The 24,734-nt window shown below is 34.6% G+C and overlaps 1 protein-coding gene and 1 non-coding gene across 2 annotated transcripts; both read left to right on the forward strand.

Annotated features, from left to right (window-relative positions):
* LOC130808091 (uncharacterized) lies at positions 1-24,050 on the forward strand. The gene is made up of 14 exons (XM_057673537.1): positions 1-90; positions 236-439; positions 862-1,119; positions 2,478-2,681; positions 3,069-3,326; positions 3,607-3,810; positions 4,282-4,539; positions 5,071-5,274; positions 5,504-5,755; positions 20,541-20,792; positions 22,291-22,548; positions 22,821-23,015; positions 23,142-23,390; positions 23,760-24,050. The coding sequence occupies exons 1-14, from the start codon at positions 88-90 to the stop codon at positions 23,811-23,813; spliced, it is 2,853 nt and encodes a 950-aa protein (XP_057529520.1). The 5' UTR covers positions 1-87; the 3' UTR covers positions 23,814-24,050.
* On the forward strand, positions 15,715-15,820 carry LOC130809555 (small nucleolar RNA R71). The gene has a single exon (XR_009040858.1). It is a non-coding gene; the product is annotated as a small nucleolar RNA R71 (small nucleolar RNA).
* Positions 24,051-24,734: the final 684 nt, after the last annotated feature.

Consider the following 24,734-nt stretch of genomic DNA (forward strand, 5'->3'; position numbering starts at 1 on the left):
GCAAAAACAGAATCTTAAAAAACAGAGAATTCTCAGTGGCCTAGCTTGATAGTTGAGAGTTTCAGCTGCAGATCTGCATCCGTGTTTATGGTAATGTTGCTTTTGCTCTTTTCTCTTTACTTCATTGACTTAAGTGAATGTATCTCTAAAGTAATAATAATAAGGCATGATTATTTTCTAAACATTATATTTATATATTTTCATGCTAACTTTCGTGCAATGTATGGTTTTATAGAAGCAAACAATTCAGTCCCACGGGGCTTATGGATCTACATTGAAGGAAACCTATGATTGGTCTCTTGGAGATGGTGAACGTATCACTAAAGTAATAATTAGACATGGTGACATTGTTGATGCAATTGGGTTCGTGATAGCTAAGCCAGACGAGAGTGATAACTCTCCAAGGTTGTTTGGTGGTGAGGGTGGAGAACTAGACGAGGTTAATATATAATCTAAACTCCAAACTATGTTTTGGTGTTCGTGCCCTCTTAGTTTACCTTTTGATGTTTTAAACTACTAATGTCCTCTTAGTTTACCGTTTCGTGTTTTTACCCTCTTGTTTATCTCGTTTCTATTATTATTAGTTTTTGGTTTTTTTTTGTAGTTGGTTCTACTTTTATTTATTTACTGGCATTCAAGTTATCTTTCTCGTGTAGTTACGTCTCTTTATCGTCTCAAGTCGGGGGACTTTTTTGGTCGCACTCTTCTTTATGGGTATGAGTTGCCGCCGTATTTCCCTTCCCAGACCCTATCCATAGTTTTTCTATGAGCGGATTACACTGGGTAGGATGATGATGACGACTTTAAACTACGTGTTTCCGAACATTACTTTGTTGATTTTATTTGCCTTTGATAACTCAGATTGTGCTACAAGAAGGTGAGTATATGACAAGAATTAGTGGAAAATATGCCTATGATAGAAGCCGCAACCAAGATGAAATCGCCGCACTAAAGATACACACTAATTTATGTTTGAAGGGATACGGACCATATGGAAAAGGGTTTGAAGTTGAAACTGCTTCGGACTTTTCATCACCAATATTATTTGATAGCCAAATTGTAGGATTTTTTGGAAGGCACAATAATGTTCTCCAATCCATAGGGATTCTCTTGAAAAAGGTTAGATTATAATTCTCGTTTTGTGTACATAAAATTTTTATACTTTTTGTTTTTTTATGCACTTACGTTTTGCACACATTTCAAAATAAATTTAGAGTCTCTATATGATCCATAAGTACGCATCAATCATAGTGTATATTAAAATTGTATATTAAAAAACTTTAAAATTGTGTATTAGAAAACTTTACATATCAATAGGAATTTAACAAAATATCACATAAATATATTTTATTGTCATTATATACTTTAAAAATCTAATTTATATTTTTTTTTTCAAAGTGGAAAAATTTTAAGAAGAAAAAATAAATGAAAATCTGCGCGCATAAGGAAATATATGCATTTGATCATTCTAAATTAACATGTAAGCACTAAGGTTGAATCTAATTATTTGACGTTCAATAGAAACTAATACTAAGCAAAATTTTATAAGAGCTTTAGAGCTTTTTTAATGTCCTGGTCAGTTTGATTGTTGAAACTAAAAGATGGTAATTTCAAAATGACTTATACGTTATTTTTAGTTGTTGCTATTAAATAATGGTAATGAGAATAATTTGTAGAGTTAATTTTTATGAAAGGTATCATATTATTTCTATGGCAATGAAACTTTGATCATAAAAAATAATTTTGTTCACAATTTTCTATTACCAATTAATACTACATTTTCATATGGTAATGTATTCAAATAAATTTTGTAATAAAAATGAGATGATTGGAGTAGAACAAGCATGTCTATTTAACTTGTCAAGAGATTTTTCTAGGCCCATATCTAGCCAGAGCAGGTGGGGCAATGACCCATGGCCCAAATTTTAAAAATTCGATAGGTTGTAATTTAATTATTAAAAAAATAAAAAGTTAAAGAATTAAGAGTAGTGGTGAGATATTATTGGCAAAGGTATTAATTGTCAGACATGTAAATTCAATGAGAAAAATTTATACGCTTTTTTCTCAAAAACAAATGGAAACTCTTTCATCTCTTACATATTTGACATTGAAATTTTACTTTGCTTAATAACATTTGAAAGGGCCATAAGGGCCCCTATTTCAGAAATGGGCCAAAATTTTCCTACTAAAATTATACTAGTTTTCTATTACCATTCTCATTATTTAATAGCTACGACCAAACAGTGTCAAATGTACCACAAAAGTATAATTAGTGTTAAATGTATTTTCTCTCTACCATCAAATCTTTAACGCATAGTGAAAGAATTACTAGCTATATAAAATGTCCTCATAATCACGCAAAATATATTATTTATGGTGTATACCTTGATGCAAATAATTTTTATCTATAATTGTATGTTGTTTTAATATAAATTGTTATCTATAATTGTTGTTTACAATTAGGTTAATTTTCATAGGTACACGCAATTGAACCCTACGGACCTTATGGTTCAACATTGCCCAAAAATGATGATCGTTTGCTACTTGACGAAGGTCAGCGTATTCTCGAGTTAATAATAAGGCATGGAAACATTGTTGACGCAATTGGGTTTAAAATAGTTAAGCGAGACGGGAACATAACCACTAAAGAGTTTGGCGGAAGAGGCGGAAAAGAATCTAAGGTCGATATAAAGTCTGAATTACATGTTTTAATTTATACTCCCTCCGAACCATTATAATAGTCTCATTTTCTTATTTGGCAAAGTCTTTTTAGTTGTCTCATTTCTATTTTTGTCAATCTTTTTTTACCTAAATATCCTTAGTTCACACAATTAATTACGAATATACCCCCATATACCTTACTTACCCAACTACCCTTCACTACTTATCCTTCACTACTTACCCTTTACTATTTACCCTTTTTAATAGACCACACATCATCCTTAATAACTGTGCCCAAGCAAATGGGACTATTATAATGGTTCGGAGGGAGTATATTTTTTTTGGCTCACTTGGCCTTTAATATGTTACATTTTTGCGTTTTCACTTTTTATGCGTGTGTCTATTAGATTTTGCTACAAGATGGTGAGTACGTAACAAGGATAAGTGGTAAATATGGCTGTGATGAAGGTCGAAACCAAGAAGGGATCTTCTCATTGATAATACATACTAATTTATGTTTAATGGGATATGGACCATTTGGAGAAGGATCTAACATGAAAAATACTTCTAATTTTTCATCACCAACATTAATTGACCATCATATTGTAGGATTCTTTGCAAGACATCATAATTTCCTCGAATCCATAGGGGTTTTCTTACAAAAGGTTAGTTTTTTTTTTATGAAAAGCTATTATTTATGTGTAGCAGCTAGGCCATTGTCTCTCTTGTTTTAACCCATATATAACCCTAATTACTTAGAAATATATTCTTCATATTGATTTAAATTAATTCGTAGTTAAAATTTAACATAAAATTCAAAGATTTTATTTGAGATGTACAAAATGAAACGGAGGACGTAATAATTATCTTAGTTGTCGATCATTAATGATAGCAATTAGTATAATTTGTTATTATTATCTATATTGATTCATTCATATTTCAAAGGACCAATCGATTGAATCGCACGGTCCTTATGGTTCTAATTTAATAGAAAACTACATCTTTCTGCTTGGAGAAGATGAACGTATTACTAAAGTACTAATAAGATGTGGGTACATTGTTGATGCAATAAGTTTCGAGATTGCTAAGCGAGATGGTGAACGTTTTACAACTGAAGTGTTCGGTGGCGATGGCGGAAATTTTACACAGGTGAATATGACATCAAAATTATTACCATACCTTCATCTAAAATATATATTTCGCCTTTTCATACATACATATATATATATATATATATATATATATATATATATATATTATTGCGATATTATTGTGTAAATATTGCGATATTATTGTGTAAATATTGCATATGATGGGGCTAAGCTAATTTAGGAATATTCACTTATTTGGTTACGATATTTTAGGAACATTTCCTAAATTATCTTTTGCCTAAATTAACTTTCATTGTATTATATATAGAGACGGAGTACTCAATACAACACACAATTTTCCGAGTGTGTACCATTAATTTCTACATATATATATATATATATATATATATGTGTGTGTGTGTGTGTGAATATATCTGTCGGATGGAGAGTTTATATATTTGCTAAATTTTATTTTATGATTTTGCCTTTTACAATTTTTGAAATTTTGTTATTTTAACTTTATTATTAGATTGAGCTACAAGATGGAGAGTATATAACAAGAATTAGTGGGAAATATGGGTACAATGCAAGTCGGAACCAAGAAAACATTGCCTTTTTGAAAGTATACACCAATTTATGTTCAAAGGGATATGGAGAATATGGAGAAGGGCGAGACATTGTAAATGCTAATGAATTTTCATCGCCAGTGTCAATTGACAATCGTATAGTAGGGTTTTATGGAAGGAGCAGTAAATTTTTAGAATCCATTGGAATTCTCACACAAAAGGTTAGATTTTATTACTAATATTTCATTTGTCTCATTGAATTTACTAAACCATATAAAAAAACTTCATTTCTATCGATTTGCTTAATATAACAAAATTAAAAGAACGGAATATAACTTTTATATATATATATATATATATATATATATATATATATATATATATATATATGATCAAATAAGAACTATTTTAAAATACAAAAGATGAGAAAGATTTTTGTTTGATTTTGTTTTGTTACTATATATACAAAAAAAGATACTATGTTATAAAGTAAGAACATTCTAAAAATTTATGTCATAGTTACTTTTCTGTGTAATATAGTTACTTTTACAATTATATGTTTTTGGCTCAATCATGACCATAGTTTTTTTTTTTATTTTAGTGAAATTAAGAATGTGAAGTCCTTTTTATCATTCTCATTTTCAATAACCTTCTTATTAGATTCCTTCCCTATATATATTTAATATGAAGAATTACATATGACATATTAATGTGATTGCTATAATTAGTGGTTTGTTAATTTTCTTTGACAGAAAAAAGAAACGGAGCGGTATGGGCCTTATGGTTCACAATTACCACCAAATTATAGATTAGTGGTTGAAGATAGTGAAGTCATCAGAGAGGTAATAATAACTTATGTAGAAGATGTTAATCCAATCGGGTTTGTGATTGATAAAAGAAGCATGAATAAGACCCTAAAGATCAATTTTAGTGGAAACGGTGGAAAAGAATCTGAGGTAAATACAATTACACCCAAGTATCCATGATACAATCACTTGATTTTGTGTTGTTTAATTTATTCTTGACCAATGGATTATTTGGTCGTATTATTTTTTATGGGTATGATATTTCGTCTTTTATCCTTTTACATACCATGATTATAATTTCTATGAACGAGTTACATTAGGTATAGTGATGATGATATGTTATTTGATTTCCTTTTAACATTTTCTCCATTGTGAATAGATAATTGTACTAAAGAATGGTGAGTACTTGATAAAAATCAGTGGAAAATATGACGAGAAGAATCGCAATGTTGCCACTCTTATGCTACATACTAATATTTGTCCGAAGGGATACGGACCATTTGGACGACAACGAGATGTTGATAGTTTAAATTCATTTTCATCACCACTCATACCTAACAGCTTTATTTTTGGAGTTTTTGGAAGATACAATAATTGTCAGCTTGAATCTATTGGAGTTATCATAAAAAAGGTAAGCTTTATTATGTGTGATTTCATTTGTTTTTAAAGATGCATACTATGAGAGAATTACGTATTATCTCATTTGAAGTAAGTTCATTCTACTATCAAATATTGTGAAGTAAAACGTCTTACCTTCACTTGTCTTCCCTTCCACCAAATATACAATTTTACGAAAATCGAGGATCCTTACCATGCTCTGATACCAGTTGTTGTTAATACGAACAAGTAAATATAGAAAACAAGAAAAAGTCTAAAAACAAATCCAACAAAGCCACACAGCACAAACAATGCAAAGAAATGATAAACACAAGTGTTTAATAGATACCCTCTCTCGTATCAAAGTATTTATATTCCTTAATGATAGCGATAGGTGATAGGTCGTTTATGTACTACCAAACAAATCCTAATATACAACTAGTATAGCAGCAGTTAGGGTCGAATCCACATGGAACAATGTTGTAAATGATTATTTTCTGGCTACCAATTGATCCTAAGTAACACACAATTTTAGAGAATATATATCTAAACTAACTAAATGACTAGAGTACAAACAATTAAATTAGCAAGGTAAATCAATGATACTAAAACATCTAAGGATAAATTTCCCCACTAGCATTATATGATGACAATGAGATCCTACTACCCCTACAACAATCATAACCAAGTTCAATAGGACGAATACACTATTAAAGATACTAATAACTCCTTTCGAAGACTATTAACTTCACTACCATACTATCAATTATATTTTTATGGAATCAAGTATAGTAATGACATTGAGCATAGTATTCTATAAGATCCAACAATCAAATCTATCTATTTTCATGAAGATTATCAAGCCCTTGATCTAAAAGGCAACTCATTCAACTCTAACTTTCGTTAGCGATTGAATGAATTGTTAACCACAATTTCCAAAACTTTTATTGAAAAAATATGAGTTAACTAGCATAAGAAACCAAGCATGAACAAGAATTATGCATAACAAAAGGGATTGGGATTCAATATTTCATCATCAACATCATGGCTAGGGTTCCATCTAACCCTAGATTAAGAGACTACTCACACATATCAAATGCAACAAAACAAGAATTAATTAAAGAAAATATTATTCAAAGTAATAACAAAGAAAGGATAAACAAATAATACTTGAAGTTGAATACCAAAGGATGAACGAAAGTAATTGAAAGTTACAAAGTTTTTCTCCCAAAAGTGAAGAATTAAAAGTATCTAAAAACAGATAAAATGTTGCCTGGTTTTTTTGGTTACATTCCTCATCATTTAATAAAAACCGTGCGGAAAACAGTTATTAAAGCAGGACCGGACCGGGTTTCTGGAAGACCGAACCGGGTCCGTGTGCTGATAGTTTTCCAGAGAGAAAAAATCGCAGGACCCGACTGGGTTTAATCAAGACCGGACCGAGTCCATGTGCTGAGAGTTTTACAAATGATTAATGACAGACCCGACTGGGTTTAGAGTATACCCGACCGGGTCCTGGGCTTGGATGCTTACATTCCTGTCTCTTACTTGAAATCGCCCGGGTATGAAAATACCCGCCCGGGCCCATCATCTTGTGCTTACTTTTCTTCATTAGAACGCGGCAAAAGTGCAAACGAGACCCAACAGGACTAAAAGCATATTCGAATGGACTCGTGAGCTCACAAAAGTGCCGTAGTACGGTCTCGAACTCTACCAAATCTCGAAGCATGCATCCTAATGCTCAGAAGTGATCCGTTTCCAATACAAGAGTGGAGTAAAATGACCTGAAATAATCAAAGACACACAAAAACTCCAACCAAGCGTAAAACCACATGGAAAATGCGAAATCACACATCAGAATGCTATAAAATGCAAGGGAAAGGAGCATAAAAATATAGTATAAAGTGCATACATCAAACTCCCCAAGCCAAACCCTTGCTAGTCTCCAAGCAAATGGACCATCAAAGAAAAGCGGAGATCATATAGGTCAACAAAGTTCTTCCCCAAAAGTTTTCGAAATTCATTTAAAAGCAATTTCAAACGACTCGGCATTTAGGCGCACTCAACATCAATCCGGAATATCATAGCGCAATCAGGCTTTCACGATTCATCCAAAAGGTAACCAGTTAAGGCCATCGTAAACACATCATAAATCAAATGAGGAGGTACTCACGGGGCAACTCACCACTCCATCGTTGATGAGTTTAAGACTCATTGCACACACCAAAGTAGTAAAATTGACTACTTCCATTCCCCAGCAGTGTTTCCCTCCTAACTCTCACACTCGTGTGTTTAGAAGGACAAAAAGATCTCTTCAATGCAAACAACATTCTATAGACTTTCACTTTAACTTTGTTATCCTTCTCCTTCGAACTAGACTTCAACTACCAAGAGAATCAAATCAGGCTAATAATGGGAGTAACGTTGGCTAAGGTTATTGGTCGTGCTAAAAATATGAGACCTAGTAGGGACAATAGGGAGTGAAAACTCTTTTCTCGCAACTACGCACACTTCGAGCATGAACATCATACAGTCAATCGTAAATGAACTTAACCAATGAAATTTCGAGCTTCTAGAAGAATAAGATATAACCCCTTTTAATTGAATTTATAACTACAAACAAAAATCACATTCTTTTTCTTCTTTTTTTTTAAAAGAAATAATACTTGGGGGTATCTATATACAGAGGAAATCAAAAGAAACTCGAGATTTTACAGTTATGGACAGGTAACCACACCAACAACCAACATCAAACTCAAATAACCAATTCACTCCCTAAGGTGTAGAGGGGGAAATTTTGGGATCGTGGAGCTTTAGAAATGCGGGTTGAAAGAAAATAGGCTCAAGCTCAAGAGGGCAAAAACCTAAAGTCAAGTAGTGCAAGGTGGCTTTTTAGTCCATGTGGTTTCAAGTAACATCTAAGCTTGAAAATCATTTTCAACAAGGTACATCTAGTCAAATTCTAGAAGGAGTAAAACAAATTCAAGATTAGTCTAGTCCCTAATGGGCATCCTAGCAGATAATGCACATACATTTGATTAGGTTTACTCACCAGCTAACCTACTCATGCTCATGAGGTAATTAAATGCCACTTAACTGGTTCTCAAATTAGGAGTGGCTGCGGTTTGCCTCTGACATCCAAATAACAGTATCACATGCCAAAATACCAGTTAAAACATTTTGCAAAATTCATTTTAGGGAAAAGGACACTGTTACTCATATACAAGAGATTCCAACAGTTCTCATCAAGCCATAACACATTTTTTTTTCAAGAAATAAAACCTAACTCTATATGCTGAAAATGATAGAACTATACAGATGCATGAGTGAGTGAGTGAATGAGAAGTGATTATCCCCCCCCCCCCCCCCCCCCCAAGCCAGTCCAAGCACGGTCTTCAGTGTTTGGCACAAGATCAAATAAATGATCACTGCCCGAACCACCACCTCCAGAACCAGAAGGACCGTCCCATCTAGTAGGGTCAAACCAAGAAACGTGTTCAGGAAACCCTTGAGGAAATACACCGGTTTGATTGAATTGGCCGTAAATAGGCTCAAGAGCTCGACGTTGGTCAAGCTCTAACTGAGCCATATGCTGAGAAACGTCATCTAGCCGGGTGTTCATGTGAGAAAATTGGGTCATGACAGCGCGTTGGAAGTGGTTGTAAGAATTGGGGATAGGAGGAATACTCGGATGGAGTGGAGGGTCGTGAGGTGGATGGAAGTCATGAATGTCTTCCTCTTCCTCATGATCTTCTTGTGCTAAATGATCATATTCCTCCTCAACCACAAACCCAGCAGGAGGGAATAACAAGTAGTGAGGCAAATCAGGGGAAAGGCGGGGAAGGTTCCTTGATGGTAAAACAATTGTTCTCCTCCCAACATGCCAAAGAAAAGGATCGATTTGGTCCGGAATATAGTTGGCATGCTTGAGGAAGCCGGTTGTGAGCAAGGCATTAGGGTGCCTCTCATCAGAGTCTACAAACCAAAATAGGCAGCAATGTAAGTGACAATACCACAAATTAAAAGTTTCGACTTAATAGGCCGTGAGTTCAATACGGTCAAATGTTTCACCATTCGCATAGGAAGTGCATGGTGAGGATCGGTGTTGCTCCTAAGAGCGTGAGCCAAAAATGCAATATGATTTAACCTAGATGCACTATGATCATGCCGGGCAAACAAAGTGGTAGATAGAAATTTCAGGAAAATTCTTAATACCGGATGTTGCACATTCGCAATTGTTAGATGCTTTGGGTCAAAGTCCTGCTTTCCGGTTATTTTTCTCCAAATTACATAAGCAGATTGACCCGAAGCACCCTTCAAAAGTCCCCAATCAGGATCTAGCCCAAAGAGTGCTCTAAGTTCAGCCCAAGATAAAAATCGATCAACATTGAACAAACGAAAGGACATGTCATGCACACCATTGAATACTGCTTCCTCACAAGAACTTAAGAATTCATAAACTAATGTAGGGTGAGAATTATAATACATGTTGAACATAGTAGTGAAATTCAGTGCAGCACACAAATTTGACATAGCATTATAGATTCCAAGTTCTCTTAAAGATGCATGACAGAAAAAACGTGAGGGAAGAATAACACGTACCTTAACCTGAAGAAACTTTTTATGTTTATGTGCATCTTGAAAGATGATGTCGGGGTACTTCGGGTCGGAAGGAATTGGTGGTCGACGGCTTCCTCTGCGAGAAGATGATGCTCCACGAGTTGTAGACCTTTGCCTCTTTGACATCCTTGAATTTGAAAGAAAATGGAGTTTTTATGGAGGAGAGAAAAAGTTAGGGTTTTGAGTGAAAATTGAAGGATGGATGTTGAAGAAGAGAGGAAGGGGAAGAGAATGGTGTGATTTTGATGGAGATTTTGTAGAGAGGGAAAATGGTGAAATTTAGAGAGAGAAAGCTTTGAGAATGGTTATGGAGGAAAGTGGAGGAGAAGAGAAGGGAAGAAGGGATTTAAAAACGGTCGTTCGAAGACCCGTTTGGGTATCCCTCTAAACCCGACCGGGTTTTCTGAAATTCAGAATCTTTGTTTTTTGTTTCCTCACGGACCCAACCTGGTTTGCTCTAAACCCGACCGGGTTTTTAGTTGACCTAGCTGTATGAAAATGCATCGTACGAGGGCCCGACCGGGTCTTCAAGGAAACCCGACCGGGTTTTTCTAACTTCCAGAATTTTATTTTATTTTAAATATTTTTTTTTTTTTATAAATCATAAACTTGGGTTGCCTCCCAAGAAGCGCTTTATTTATAGTCTATAGCTAGACTTCTTCAACAACTCAGTAGGAAGAAGGAAGGAAAAGGTTATAAACCTGATTCCCTTGAACGGGTATTCCAGCTCGGTAATGTTTCAACCTTTGCCCATTCACCTTGAATGTACCGCTCCCCTCGCTCCAAACTTCTACAGAACCATAGGGGAAGACCTTGGTGACGTGGAATGGTCCAAACCACCTGGATTTGAGTTTTTCCGGAAATAGCTTGAGACGGGAGTTGAACAATAGGACTAGTTCTCCTTCCTTGAATTCACGCCTTTGGATGTGCTTGTCATGCCACCTCTTGGTTCTCTCCTTGTATAACTTAGAATTTTCGTATGCATCAAGGCGAAGCTCATCTAACTCTGCAAGTTGTAACATTCTATTTTCTCCCGAAGCATGCGAATCAAAGTTGAGGGCCTTGATAGCCCAATAAGCGCGATGCTCAAGTTCAACGGGGAGATGGCAAGCTTTTCCGTACACCAATCTATAGGGAGTGGTACCAATGGGAGTCTTGAAAGCAGTCTGGTACGCCCATAAAGCATCATCCAACTTGTTAGACCAATCTTCCCTTAATCTTGCAACCGTTTTCTCTAGGATGGACTTGATTTCACGGTTAGAGATCTCTACTTGCCCACTAGTTTGGGGGTGATATGACAAACCTACACGATGATGCACACCATACTTTTTCAACATAGACTCGAACTTCTCTTCTATAAAATGTGACCCTCAATCGCTAATCAATACACGGGGTGTCCCAAAACGAGGGAAAATAACTCTCTTGAAGAACCGAGCTACTACTCTAGCATCATTAGTGGGGGTGGCAATGGCTTCCACCCACTTGGAGACATAGTCTACGGCGACCAAGATGTACTTGTTCCCCTAAGAAGAAGGAAACGGTCCCATAAAATCGACACCCCAAACATCAAACAACTCCACCTCAAGAATGTTATTCAAAGGCATTTCAGACCGCCTAGTGAGGTTTCCAGTATGCTGACAACGATCACACGATTTCACATACTCATGAACATCCTTGAACAATGTAGGCCAATAGAAACCACAGTGAAGGATTTTTGCAGCAGTCTTAGTGGCACCGGTATGGCCTCCTGTAGGCAAATCATGACAATGAGCAATCACCGATGCTACCTCATCTTCTGTAATGCACCTCCTAATGACCGTATCAGCACAAAGTTTATACAGATTAGGGTCATCCCAATATTGCTTCCTTGCTTCATGGAGAAATTTCTTCTTTTGCTGGTAAGTGAGATCATGAGGTAGAATTTGATTAGCCAAAAAGTTGGCTATGTCGGCGTACCACGGTGCTTTGCCAAGTGAGATGGCAAAGAGATGATCATCAGGAAATGAATCATCTATAGCAGGACCGTCATCAACATCCTCAAGAAGAAGGCGAGACAAATGATCAACTACTACATTTTCGGCCCTCTTTTTATCCTCATCTTCCAAGTCGAACTCTTGAAGTAGTAATACCCAACGAATCAGTCGAGGTTTGGCATCTTTCTTAATCATCAAATACCTAAATGCTGCATGATCCGTATGCACAATCACTTTCGACCCAAGAAGGTAGGATCGAAATTTCTCCACCGCTAACACTACCACCAACAACTCTTTTTCAGTGGTAGCATAATTGAGTTGGGCGGCATCAAGTGTTTTACTGGCATAATAAATGGCATGGAGTTTGCCGTCTCTCCTTTAGCCCAACACTGCCCTAACTGCAAAATCACTTGCATCACACATTATCTCGAACGGCAGGTTCCAATCCGGTGGTTGGATAATTGTTGCAGAAATCAAAACTTGTTTTAACTTGTTAAAAGCTTCAACACAAGCATCAGAAAACACAAAGGGGGTATCTTTGGCCAAGAGCTCTGTTAATGGACGAGCGATTTGAGAAAAATTCTTTATGAAGCGGCGGTAAAAACCCGTATGCCCAAGGAAGCTACGAACCCCTTTAACAGAAGTGGGAGGTGGTAATCGCTCAATCACATCAATTTTTGCTTTATCGACCTCAATACCCCTATTGGAAATAACATGACCCAAAACAATTCCTTGTTGGACCATAAAATGACATTTTTCCCAGTTCAATATCAGATGGACTTCTTCACATCTACTTAACACCTTTTCCAAATTTCCCAAACATAAATCAAAAGATGTTTCGTAAACTGAGAAATCATCCATAAACACTTCCATGATATTTTCAATAAAATCTGAGAAAATTGCCATCATACATCGTTGGAATGTGGCGGGTGCATTACAAAGACCAAATGGCATTCTGCGATACGCAAAGGTGCCATAAGGACAAGTGAATGTCGTCTTTTCCTGATCACTTGGAAGAAACCAGAATATCCATCTAAGTAACAGAAAAAGGAATGCTTAGCCATTCTTTCCAACATTTGGTCAATGAAAGGGAGAGGGAAGTGGTCTTTTCGGGTGGCTTTATTCAGCTTGCGATAGTCAATACACATTCGCTACCCTGTGACAGTTCTAGTGGAAATCAAATCTCCTTTGTCATTCTTGACAACGGTCATACCTCCTTTTTTGGGAACTACTTGAACAGGACTCACCCACTTGCTATCTGAAATGGGGAATATTATTCCTGCTTTAAGTAGTTTAAAAGCCTCTTTCTTGACTACCTCCTTCATATTAGGATGAAGTCTTCGTTGTGGTTCTATAGAAGAGGTATGATCATCTTCAAGAAAAATCTTATGAGTGCAGAATGAGGGATTAATACCCTTGATGTTATCAATAGTATACCTAATAACACTCTTATACTTTTTCAGAACTGTGAGAAACCGCTCAATTTGAGTGCCATTGAGTTCAGCATTGACAATAACAGGGTAAGTGTCATTATCCTCTAGAAAAACATACTTCAAAGAAGGGGGAAGGGGTTTTAATTCTACCTGAGGAGGCGTAGTACACTCCTTTCGTTCCTCAATGGTGAACACCTTCCAAGGTAGGATGTCCTCAAACTTAGCTTTTGCAGGAACAAATGTAGGTGTAGCATCTAAAACTTGGACCATCTCAATCACATCGGCCCTATCCTTCTCATAGTCGCCCTCAATAGCTGCATAAAGTGGATCTACAATGGAGGGTGTAGACTCCCTCTCTATAGTAGCATCAACTATCACATCCACCCGATAAACAGTCTTCCCAATGGCAGGATGTGCCATGCATGAGGGGAGATGGAAATGCAGCTGTTCTCCCAAAATCTCAAGTGATAACTTCTCATTCTTCACATTAAAAATGGCTGTTGTAGTCTTTAGAAAATCACGACCCAAAATCACCGGAATGCGGGCATCCTCTTCCATATCCATGATGACGAAATCACAGGGTACGAAGTAATTACCAACTTGGACAGGGAAATCCTCAAGAATAGCAATTGGGTATCTCACAGATCGATCGGCTAATTGTATGGACATTCGAGTGGCTTTAATCTCGCCATTGATCTTTTTGCATAATGTCAAGAGCATCACACTCACACTAGCCCCTAAATCAGCAAGGGCTACGGCAGACACATCTTTCCCCAACTTCAGTGGGATAGTAAAACTGCCAGGATCAGCTTGTTTCTTAGGAACTCTACACCCCAAAATAGCGCTACATTGCCCATTCAAAGTTTCCACCACACTCTCCTCTAGCTTGCGTTTGTTAGAAATGATGTCTTTGAGGAATTTAGCATAAGAGGGCATTTCCTTAATGCCAAGAAAGGGATGTTGATCTGTAGCTTGCTCAAAACTTGAAGAAATTTTCCATATTTATGCTCAAGCTTCGCCTGTGCCAATCTAGAAGGAAATGGCATTGGTGGTGTGTAAGTTCGACCGGCAATTGTGGGCTTGTCTGAATTGACTGGTTCATCCTTCTTTTCTTCATAAACATCATCATTAGTTCCTGAATCTGGAACAACAATAGGTGAAGTCTTTACCTTAGGGGCTGGATCATTAGGTGTCCTACCACTTCTCGTAGTCACACATTGAGTTGCTGATGGGGAGATGTGGTTGGGTTCTTTTCTGTGTTTTCCGAAAGTTGCCCTTTTTGCATGGACAAGTTACTCAATTGCTGTGCCATTTGAGCCATCTGAGTATCGATCATTTTGTTAATGGAGGTGCTGAAGTGTTCATTTTGCTTGCTTTGGGTAGCAATGAAGTTCTCCATCAAGCTCTCAAGGTTGGACTTCGGTGGATGTTGTTGTTGAGGTGGGAAGGAAGGTCTTTGTTGGAAACCCGATGGTATGTTGTACGAGGATGAGGGATTCTGGGCATTGTTGTTTCTGTAGGAAAAATTTGGATGATCCCTCCATCCTAGGTTGAAGGTGTTGGAATAGGGGTTTTATTGTTGTCTGGCATTCTGATTTTGGATGGCATTGACTTGTTCCACAGCAGCAACCCCTTCAGCTTGAAGTTGGCAATCAACACTAGAATGCTCATTTAAGCCACAAGCACCACAGACTTTATTTACTGCAGCTACATCCAATTGCTCAACTTTCCTTGTCAAAGCCTGTACATTATTAGTCAAAGCAGCAATAGCATCCACTTCATACCTACCACCTCGCCTTAGAGTTGATTGTTCTCGCCAGTGGTAATTTGAGGCCATATCATCAAGAATTTTCTTGGCCTGGGTCAGTGTTTTCATCATGAAGTTACCCCCAATAGCAACATCCAAAGAAGTCTGGATTTCATGCCTCAAAGCATTGTAGACTGTCTCAATAACCATCCAGTCTGGTAATCTGTGATGTGGACATTTTCTGATTAGACTTTTAAATCTCTCCCATGCATCATAGAGTGATTCCCCGTCTTTTTGCTTGAAAGTAGAGATTTCATTTCGGTACTTTGAAGTTTTTCCCGGTGGGTAGTATCGATACAAGAACGCCTTTTTCAGAGCCTCCCAAGTAGCAATGGAGTTGGGTTCTTCCTCGCGAAGCCACTGCTTAGCCGCCCCCGCAAGAGAAAAAGGGAAAGCTATCAACATTAATTGATCGGAAGTGATGTTGTTGTACTTGTGTGTCATGCACTTGTCGATGAACAGATTAATGTGGTCGGTTGGGCTCTCGTTCTCAATACCATGAAATTGATCCTGAGCGATCCAGTTAAAGAATGCTAACCGAATCTCATAATGGTTCCCGGAAATCTCTAGCCTCACAATACTAGTAGTGACAATGCTAGCATTAGGAGTGATGTAATCCAGGAGGGGTTTCTCTGGTGTTTCAGCCATGGTTAAATCTTCCCTTCTCTTGTTTCTTCGCCTTCTTTGCCTAGAGTTGAGTCTTCTTGCTGTTGCTTCGATTTCAGGGTCCAAAGGTACTAGTTCGTATCCATGTCTTCTGGTTTACATGCAACAAAAGAAACTAAAAGCAAAGGGTTAAATAGATAGGGGAGGGGGACCTAACCGAAGTGAAATCAGAGAAAAAGAATCAATTTAAACTCAGAAAATAAACACTAAACTAATCCTGATAGGTCGTTTATGTACTACCAAACAAATCCTAATATGCAACTAGTATAGCAGCAGTTAGGGTCGAATCCACAAGGAACAATGTAATAAATGATTATTTTCTGGCTCCCAATTGATCCTAAGTAACACACAATTTTAGAGAATATATGTCTAAACTAAGTAAATGACTAGAGTACAAACAATTATATTAGCAAGGTAAATAAATGATACTAAAACATCTAAGGATAAATTTCCCCACTAGCATTATATGATGACAATGAGATCCTACTACCCCTACAACAATCATAACCAAGTTCAATAGGACAAATACACCATTAAAGATACTAATAACTCCTTTCGAAGACTATTAGCTTCACTACCATACTATCAAACCTATTTTCATGGAATCAAGTATAGTAATGACATTGAGCATAGTATTCTACAAGATCCAACAATCAAATCTATCTATTTTCATGAAGATTATCAAGCCCTTGATCTAAAAGGCAATTCATTCAACTCTAACTTTCGTTAGCGATTGAATGAATTGTTAACCACAATTTCCAAAACTTTTATTGAAAAATATGAGTTAACTAGCATAAGAAACCAAGCATGAACAAGAATTATGCATAACAAAAAGGGATTGGGATTCAATACTTCATCATCAACATCATGGCTAGGGTTCCATCTAACCCTAGATTAAGAGACTACTCACACATATCAAATGCGACAAAACAAGAATTAATTAAAGAAAACATGATTCAAAGTAATAACAAAGAAAGGATAAAAAAATAATACTTGAAGTTGAATACCAAAGGATGAACGAAAGTAATTGAAAGTTACAAAGTTTTTCTCCCAAAAGTGAAGAATTAAAAGTATCTAAAAACAGAGAAAATGTTGACTGGTTTTTTGGTTACATTCCTCATCATTTAATAAAAACCGTGCAGAAAAATGGTTATTAAAGCAGGACCGGACCGGGTTTCTGGAAGACCGGACCGGGTCCGTGTGCTGAGAGTTTTCCAGAGAGCAGAAATTGCAGGACCCGACCGGGTTTAATCAAGACCGGACCGGGTCCGTGCGTTGAGAGTTTTCCAGAGAGCAGAAATCGCAAGACCCGACCGGGTTTAATCAAGACCGGACCGGGTCCGTGTGCTGAGAGTTTTGCAAATGATTAATGACAAACCCGACCGGGTTTAGAGTATACCCGACCGGGTCCTGGGCTTGGATACTTACATTCCTGTCTCTTACTTGAAATCGCCCGGGTATGAAAATACCCGCCCGGGCACATCATCTTGTGCTTACTTTTCTTCATTAGAACGCGGCAAAAGTACAAACGAGACCCAACGGGACTAAAAGCATATCCGAATAGACCCGTGAGCTCACAAAAGTGTCGTAGTACGGTCTCGAACTCTGCCAAATCTCGAAGCATGCATCCTAATGCTCAGAAGTGATCCGTTTCCAATACAAGAGTGGAATAAAATGGCCTGAAATAATCAAAGACACACAAAAACTCCAACCAAGCGTAAAACCACATGAAAAATGCGAAATCACACATCAGAATGCTATAAAATGCAAGGGAAAGGAGTATAAAAATATAGTATAAAGTGCATACTTCAATAGGAAATTTTATTTTATATCGTACTGCAAGTGCTTAATATACATGTAGTAACCAGATTGAACACAAAAAAGCTTAGGCTAATTATGTTTACATAAATCAAATTGTCACCACAATTACATAAGGATGTCAGTTATTTCTCATTGTTCATATATTATGGATTAAGAACATAATTAAACTTACTTGTTTATCACATACTCACGGCTTATTGACTAATTATCAGATTTGGACACTATAAATTAAATTTTCATACTCCTATCTTTTTGACTAAATTAATTGATATTTAACCTAAATTTATCTTAAAACTAAATTACTCCTAATCTCACACTCTTATTTTATTGACTTGGTTAAAAAAATTAATATTTAAGATTATTAAACATACATTTAACCATAGATTCACAATCATATGAATAATTTCACAACTACTTCAATCTATAATTAAATTTAGATCATTTCCTCTATCTTAGATGGGTGTGAAAACATAATAATAACAAGAAAGAAGAAATGCTAAATCTAAACATAAAACTAGACATCAGTATAATTTCTGAACATTAATTAAAATAAAGAACAATAAAGAGACATAAACTTACGGAAAACATAATTTATAAAAATCAAGATTAATTATGAATGCAGAAAGAAATAGAATCAAATTTGGGTATGAAACATGATCACGATTGTATATTAGAGGTTTTTAAAATATTTAAGGTTTAACAATGAAAAGTACTTAAAATAAGCGGTGACTCGTCGCTTGTCACTATACTTAAAAACTTCAAATAACTACTATTTCTTGCTCGGATGTTGATATTGGATACGGTATCTAATATATTGTGGGAAAGCTCTTAAGTAATTATCAACGCCACTAATCTTGTATCAATAGAATCTTCCTAACTAAAGTTATGATCAAAGAGTGAACATATGTCATATTTGATAAGAACTATGTTAAAATGATCAAAAACCATCCAAAACCAACATAAACAAACAAAATGAGTAAAATAGCAAAAATCTTCCAAAAAATACAAAATAACTAACAACGACCATCATAAAGGAAAATAAATCATCAGAAGAAGTTCAAAATTTTCATTTATCAAATAATTTAATAATTTCAATTAGAATCACACTCAAACTCACTTTCAGATAGGGCTGAACAAAGTTCAGTCCAGTTCGCAAACCAAACCAGACCAAATCGTAATTTTAGTATTTTGTCCACTCTACGATCTAAGCAGTCTGATCTAGATTTTTTTTCAAAAAAATTATGGTTTTCGATTTTTTATTTTTCAGACTAGATCAGACTGCAAACAGTACTATGATCGAAAACCATAATTTAAAAAAACAATAGGTTGCTACCTAGATTTTTCGAGATGTAGTTATTTTAGAGTGATATATACTTGAATGATGTTGATGCAATCAATTAATTACAAATTATTATATTTGGTGACTATAGGTGTGAACTTGCATAAACACGTGTATTAATTTAGAAAAGTGTAAAAGAAACTATACTAGACCGATATAGAACAGTTTAATTTAATCCAATCTGATAATTTAAACGTTCCGATTTGAATGACCGAAATTTCAATTGGTCTAATTTTAATGTCACACTAAACCAAACCAGAAAGAGTGCACCTCTATTCCCAAGAGTTTATTTGCATTCCTATGTAGCTCACTCAAAAAATACACGCACTTGCATCTCATGGTTCAACAATCAATAAAATATTGCTTGCATTCTTCTAACCCTTAAGACACTTTATATAAGCCAATAGGTCATAGAAGTCCAACCTTAAAATCGTCCGCTCAAACACCTCATTACCAATGGATGATTTGGTTCTTAACTCAAAAAAATTCTTTTTTAACTAATAAAAACTAAATTGGATAATATACATTATTAAAAATCGAGTTTCGTAAAACTCACCAATAAAGGGCATATAATTTGTGTTTGAAGTATCTATTTGTTACTCACATGTGAATTATTAATACTATGATACTTTAAATTTAGCTTTAAATGAAGATTAATAAATAGACTACTCATAACAACAAAGTGCATCTTTTTTTCTAGAGAACCCATTCACTAAGAACTCTGATCCACAGTTAAGCATGCTTGGTGGGAACCATGCATTCTTAGGATAGGTGACCATGGAAGTTTTCATGGGTGCGCACGAGTGAAGTCAAAATGCGCTGAAAAGACTTGTGTGGGTCTGTGGAGCCAGTCTACAGTCTCCATGAGTAGTCACTTGTGATTCGTTGGGTCGGGGTGTTACAAATACCAATTGTTTTAGTAGTGAACCTGCTTTGAGTTTGTATGTGTGCTACCTCTTCACCTTCTTGATTGAATTGTCCAGAACCATTTTCTAAATTATGACAATTTTTGCTCCTCTATGCTCTATTATTTTGTAAATTATGAAAAAACGTTTTGAATTGTATTTATAGACCATAAAGCATGGCACAAGATCAATCTCTAAATCATAAATATATTTTGTATATTTTGTAGTGATGTTTTGTTTTATTTTCTTTGATAGTGGAAATTGATTGAATCATATGGATCATATGGTTCTAAGCTACCAAATAACTTTTGCTTGCAACTTGAAGATGGTGAACGTATCTCTAAAATCAAATTAACACACAGTTTGACTGTGAACTCTATTGGGTTCGAGATAGCAAAGCCAGGGAAGAGAGCCACCTATGCAAATTTTGGTGGTTGTGGTGAGGCACAAAATGAGGTTCTCAGTTCTAGGGCTGATCCTGACTTTTTTGGGGATCTGCGCGAGACCGTAAGTTTTAATCGTTTTAAAAATAATTATATTTCTACAATCTGAGTGAACTACATGCTTTTTCTCTTTCGTATTTAAGTGCTAAATATTCAAATTAAAATCGAAACAGAAAATCACAGATGACAATTTCGAAATTCGAGCAATTAATTAAGATTTCTTCATTAAAGGATTCAACTATCCCTTTCTTTTTTTATGCCATTTCAACTAAAACATCACCCGTAAAATACTCAATTCAACCAAATTACACAATAATAATACCCAATTTAAAGATAATTACCTAAAAGAATATAACTTTTTGTTGCATTGAGAAGCTAAATTTTACTAATATACAGAAAAAATTATACTTTTTTCTCAAAGATCTTATAATATTTTGCATTTTCATAAATTCCTTTTTTCAGTTTTCTTTCACGCGTATTTTTTATTTTTATTAATTTTCATGTGTCTTTGCCTTGATTCTCATGGAGCCCATATTCTTACCATTATGGAACTTCTAATTTTTTGGCCCTTGGTGATGACTCTTCTCAGCCACCCCAGGGTTGGCCCTAATTAGTTTAAACTTCGTTGTTCATGCATATTATTGTCGTTCATTAAAACATGCTTGTATTAAGGATAATTATTTCAAGGAAAATAAAAGTTAAATTATAAAAAAATATAATAGTATGAGGAAGATTAGTGGTGAACTCGAAAAAAGTCTGTAAAAGCATGCGTATATATAAAAAAAAAAATTATTTTCTTATGATGTACCCTAATTTTATTATGTTGCTATAATATATTGCTTTTCTTTCAAAAAAAATAAAATAACTTCATCCAACAAAGGATAATATCTAACCCCAAAATTGAGAACTAATTCCTCTGTTCCTCCTAATTTACTTTACCACCATTTCTCCTCTTTTATAAAAATTATATATTTTAAAATATTTTAATATACTGTAAGTTTTGTATGAAACCGTCTCATCGTAAGACGGAAAGCCCAAAATTAAACTTATATATTAGTTACCTAAATAAAAATAGTTTTGTTCATTAAATTTTAAGAAATTCAAAATTGAGTCATCTCATATTAAGTCGTCTCACAGTGAGATGGTTTTAATAAAGAATTTGTCTTTAATATATAGTCTTATTTTGTTAATTTAACTTCCAATATGATTATAAATATTCACTAATTCTTAATTGAGATGGTCTTACGGTGAGACCATCTCTATTGGACTGGCCCAATATATATGTTTTGTCTTAAAATGATTACTTATAACGTTAAAATGATCATTTATAATTTTAATATAATTACTTTTTATAGTTTTAAAATAATTACTTATAACCTTATAATGATTACTTATGATTTTAAAGTAATCAATTGAAGAAATGAGCTATTATAAGGACCCGTCTCATGATGAGACGTCTCATAAAAGACGAGCTATAATATTTACTCTCAAACTAAATATAGACTAATAGTTTCAAGCTAAGAGTTTCTATTTTTTTTAACATCAAATGCATATATTTGTAGATAACACTTAAGAATGAAGAGTACCTAATCAGAATTAGTGGTACTTATGGATATGATAGAAGTAGAAAGCACGATGTAATTGCCTGCCTTAAGATACACACCAATTTACGTCCAACAGGGTACGGCCCATTTGGAGAAGGCTTGCATGATAAAACTGCATATGAATTTACTTCACCACACCTAACTAATGGCCCCATTGTTGGAGTTTTTGGGAGGATCACTAACCGTCTCGAATCCATTGGAGTTCTCTCGAAAAAGGTAAGAAATGTTTACTACTCTATACGTGTTATATATATATATATATATGTACAATAAGAGATATTAAGGATCAGTTCTAATATATAGTTTTAATACGTTATAAATTTCATTAATTAAAATATTTATAATTATAATTAGTCCTAACTTTGTTAAATAAATCCGAGTTAAATAAGATATTTAATAACACGAATCATATTTTGAAATATCAGAGAGAATATTCTTTTATATAAAATTTATCAAATACAAATAACGTTTTTATTTTATTTTTGAAGGGACGAGTGATCGACTCATATGGACCCTACGGATCTAATTTAGAACAAAACTATTGCGTGAAAGCTAATGATGGTGAACGTATCACTGAAGTAAGAATAAGACGTGGAAATGCTATAAATGCAATAGTGTTCGTTATCGAGAACTCTCGCGAGTATTCTACCAGTAATGAAAAGATCGATGGCGATGAGCAAAAGGTTATTATAACAATATACATAGTTCAAATTTGTGTTATTTCATTAATTAGCGTAAGCTCACTTATCTTGTGTTAGTATTGCTCTTAAAATTATTCTATCATGTTTTCCTTTGATGCATATATATAGATTATACTACGTGATGATGAATATTTGACAAGAATTAGTGGAACGTACAAAAATCACGGCATTGAATGCGTTATTGCGACATTGAGGATACACACCAATTTATGTTGTAAAGCATTTGGAGACGTAGGAAGATGTGTTGATAATGTTCATGAATTTTCGTCTCCAATCCTAAATCACGGCCCTATAATTGGAATTTTTGGAAGGAGCAACGACACACATGTTGAATCCATTGGAGTGCTATTGAAAAGGGTAATATGTTGCATTCAAAACCCTATTTGATATAATATATACTACTTCCGTTTCAATGACTTTGTCATATTTAGTTTTTGGACACTATTCACCGTTCACTCTTAATTTGTATTTTATTTTTAATATATAAGTTAAAACATAGTCAAGTGGGATTTTGTTGGTTGGTCTCAATACAATGATTATTAATATCAACTTTTTATAATTTTTAGTTGTGCAGAAATATTAAAACTTAAATATATGTCTTCGCAAACGTGCCCAAATGAAATGGGACAAAGTCATTGATCAAATATAAATCTTTTTATGACTGTATTATTGTTCATAATTTATGACTAACAATAAAATCATCTTTCTTGTTTCTTATTATATTAGGAGATCAAATTTACTAGTCACACTTATGAGGAAGAGCATGAATCGTCAAGCTAGAACCAGTGATCAAAAAGAAGATTTGGATCTTATTTAGTTGCAGAGCAAATTGTACTATTCACGAAAGATCACCAAAAAAAAAGGAAAACAAAAGAAAAATAAGGAGATTGTAGCTATAAAATAAATGATCATGGACATAAATTCTCAATTATGTCATTAAAATAATTTTTTTATTTTCTGTTTTTTTAATATTATGTTTTGTTTAATTTATTAAGTTGTAATAAAAAGTCATTTATATTGGACCATTAAACATATATTGTATTGTATTATTAATCGTGCTTTTGCTTCTGGATTTTCGTGCACCTATTCTCCATTACTTTAATTTTATATTATTTTATTTTATCTTTATTTTAATTAAGTTTTTAAGATTAATTGAGTGAATATGAAGAGGAAATTAAGTTAAGCCTCCTTTAAGCATAAGGAGGGAGATTAAAAACCTCTTCTTCTTCCTCCTTGCTCCTTCTTCTTCTTGGTCTTTCATCTTCCTTTCCATTGAACATCATTTTAACTATTCTAAGCATTATTAGTCATTTAATTTCTTGTCATTAATTTGCTTTCTTAGTATTAGTTTAATCTTTCTTTTATCAAATTTGTATTCGTTTAATCTTTCATTGTCAAACTTTGATTATTTTATTTAGTAATTATCTTTTAATAAAAGTAGTATTGTTCATTATTTTTTTGTCTCTTGGATCCTTAATTGTGTCTCCTAGATATTCATTATTGTTTTTCAATGCAAGTTTCTTTATTATCTTCTTTTATCATGCTTAGTATCATTCTTGGATTTTCATTTATTATTTTTTTATGAGTAATGAGTATATCTTTTTTCTAGGGTTAGGTTTTGAACCTATAATTCAAGTATGATTTAACCTTTAAAAGTGTTTGTAGAGTTAGAATTAAAGTGATTATATTGTGCTAATAACC

Source organism: Amaranthus tricolor, chromosome 3, assembly GCF_026212465.1.
Source record: "Amaranthus tricolor cultivar Red isolate AtriRed21 chromosome 3, ASM2621246v1, whole genome shotgun sequence".
Classification (NCBI taxonomy): Eukaryota; Viridiplantae; Streptophyta; class Magnoliopsida; order Caryophyllales; family Amaranthaceae; genus Amaranthus; species Amaranthus tricolor.

Coding starts and splice junctions, on each gene's coding strand:
- LOC130808091 (XM_057673537.1), top strand. Junction 3,811..4,281: donor ATGGCGGAAATTTTACACAG/GTGAATATGACA, acceptor CTTTATTATTAG/ATTGAGCTACAAGATGGAGA. Junction 20,793..22,290: donor TTGGGGATCTGCGCGAGACC/GTAAGTTTTAAT, acceptor ATATATTTGTAG/ATAACACTTAAGAATGAAGA.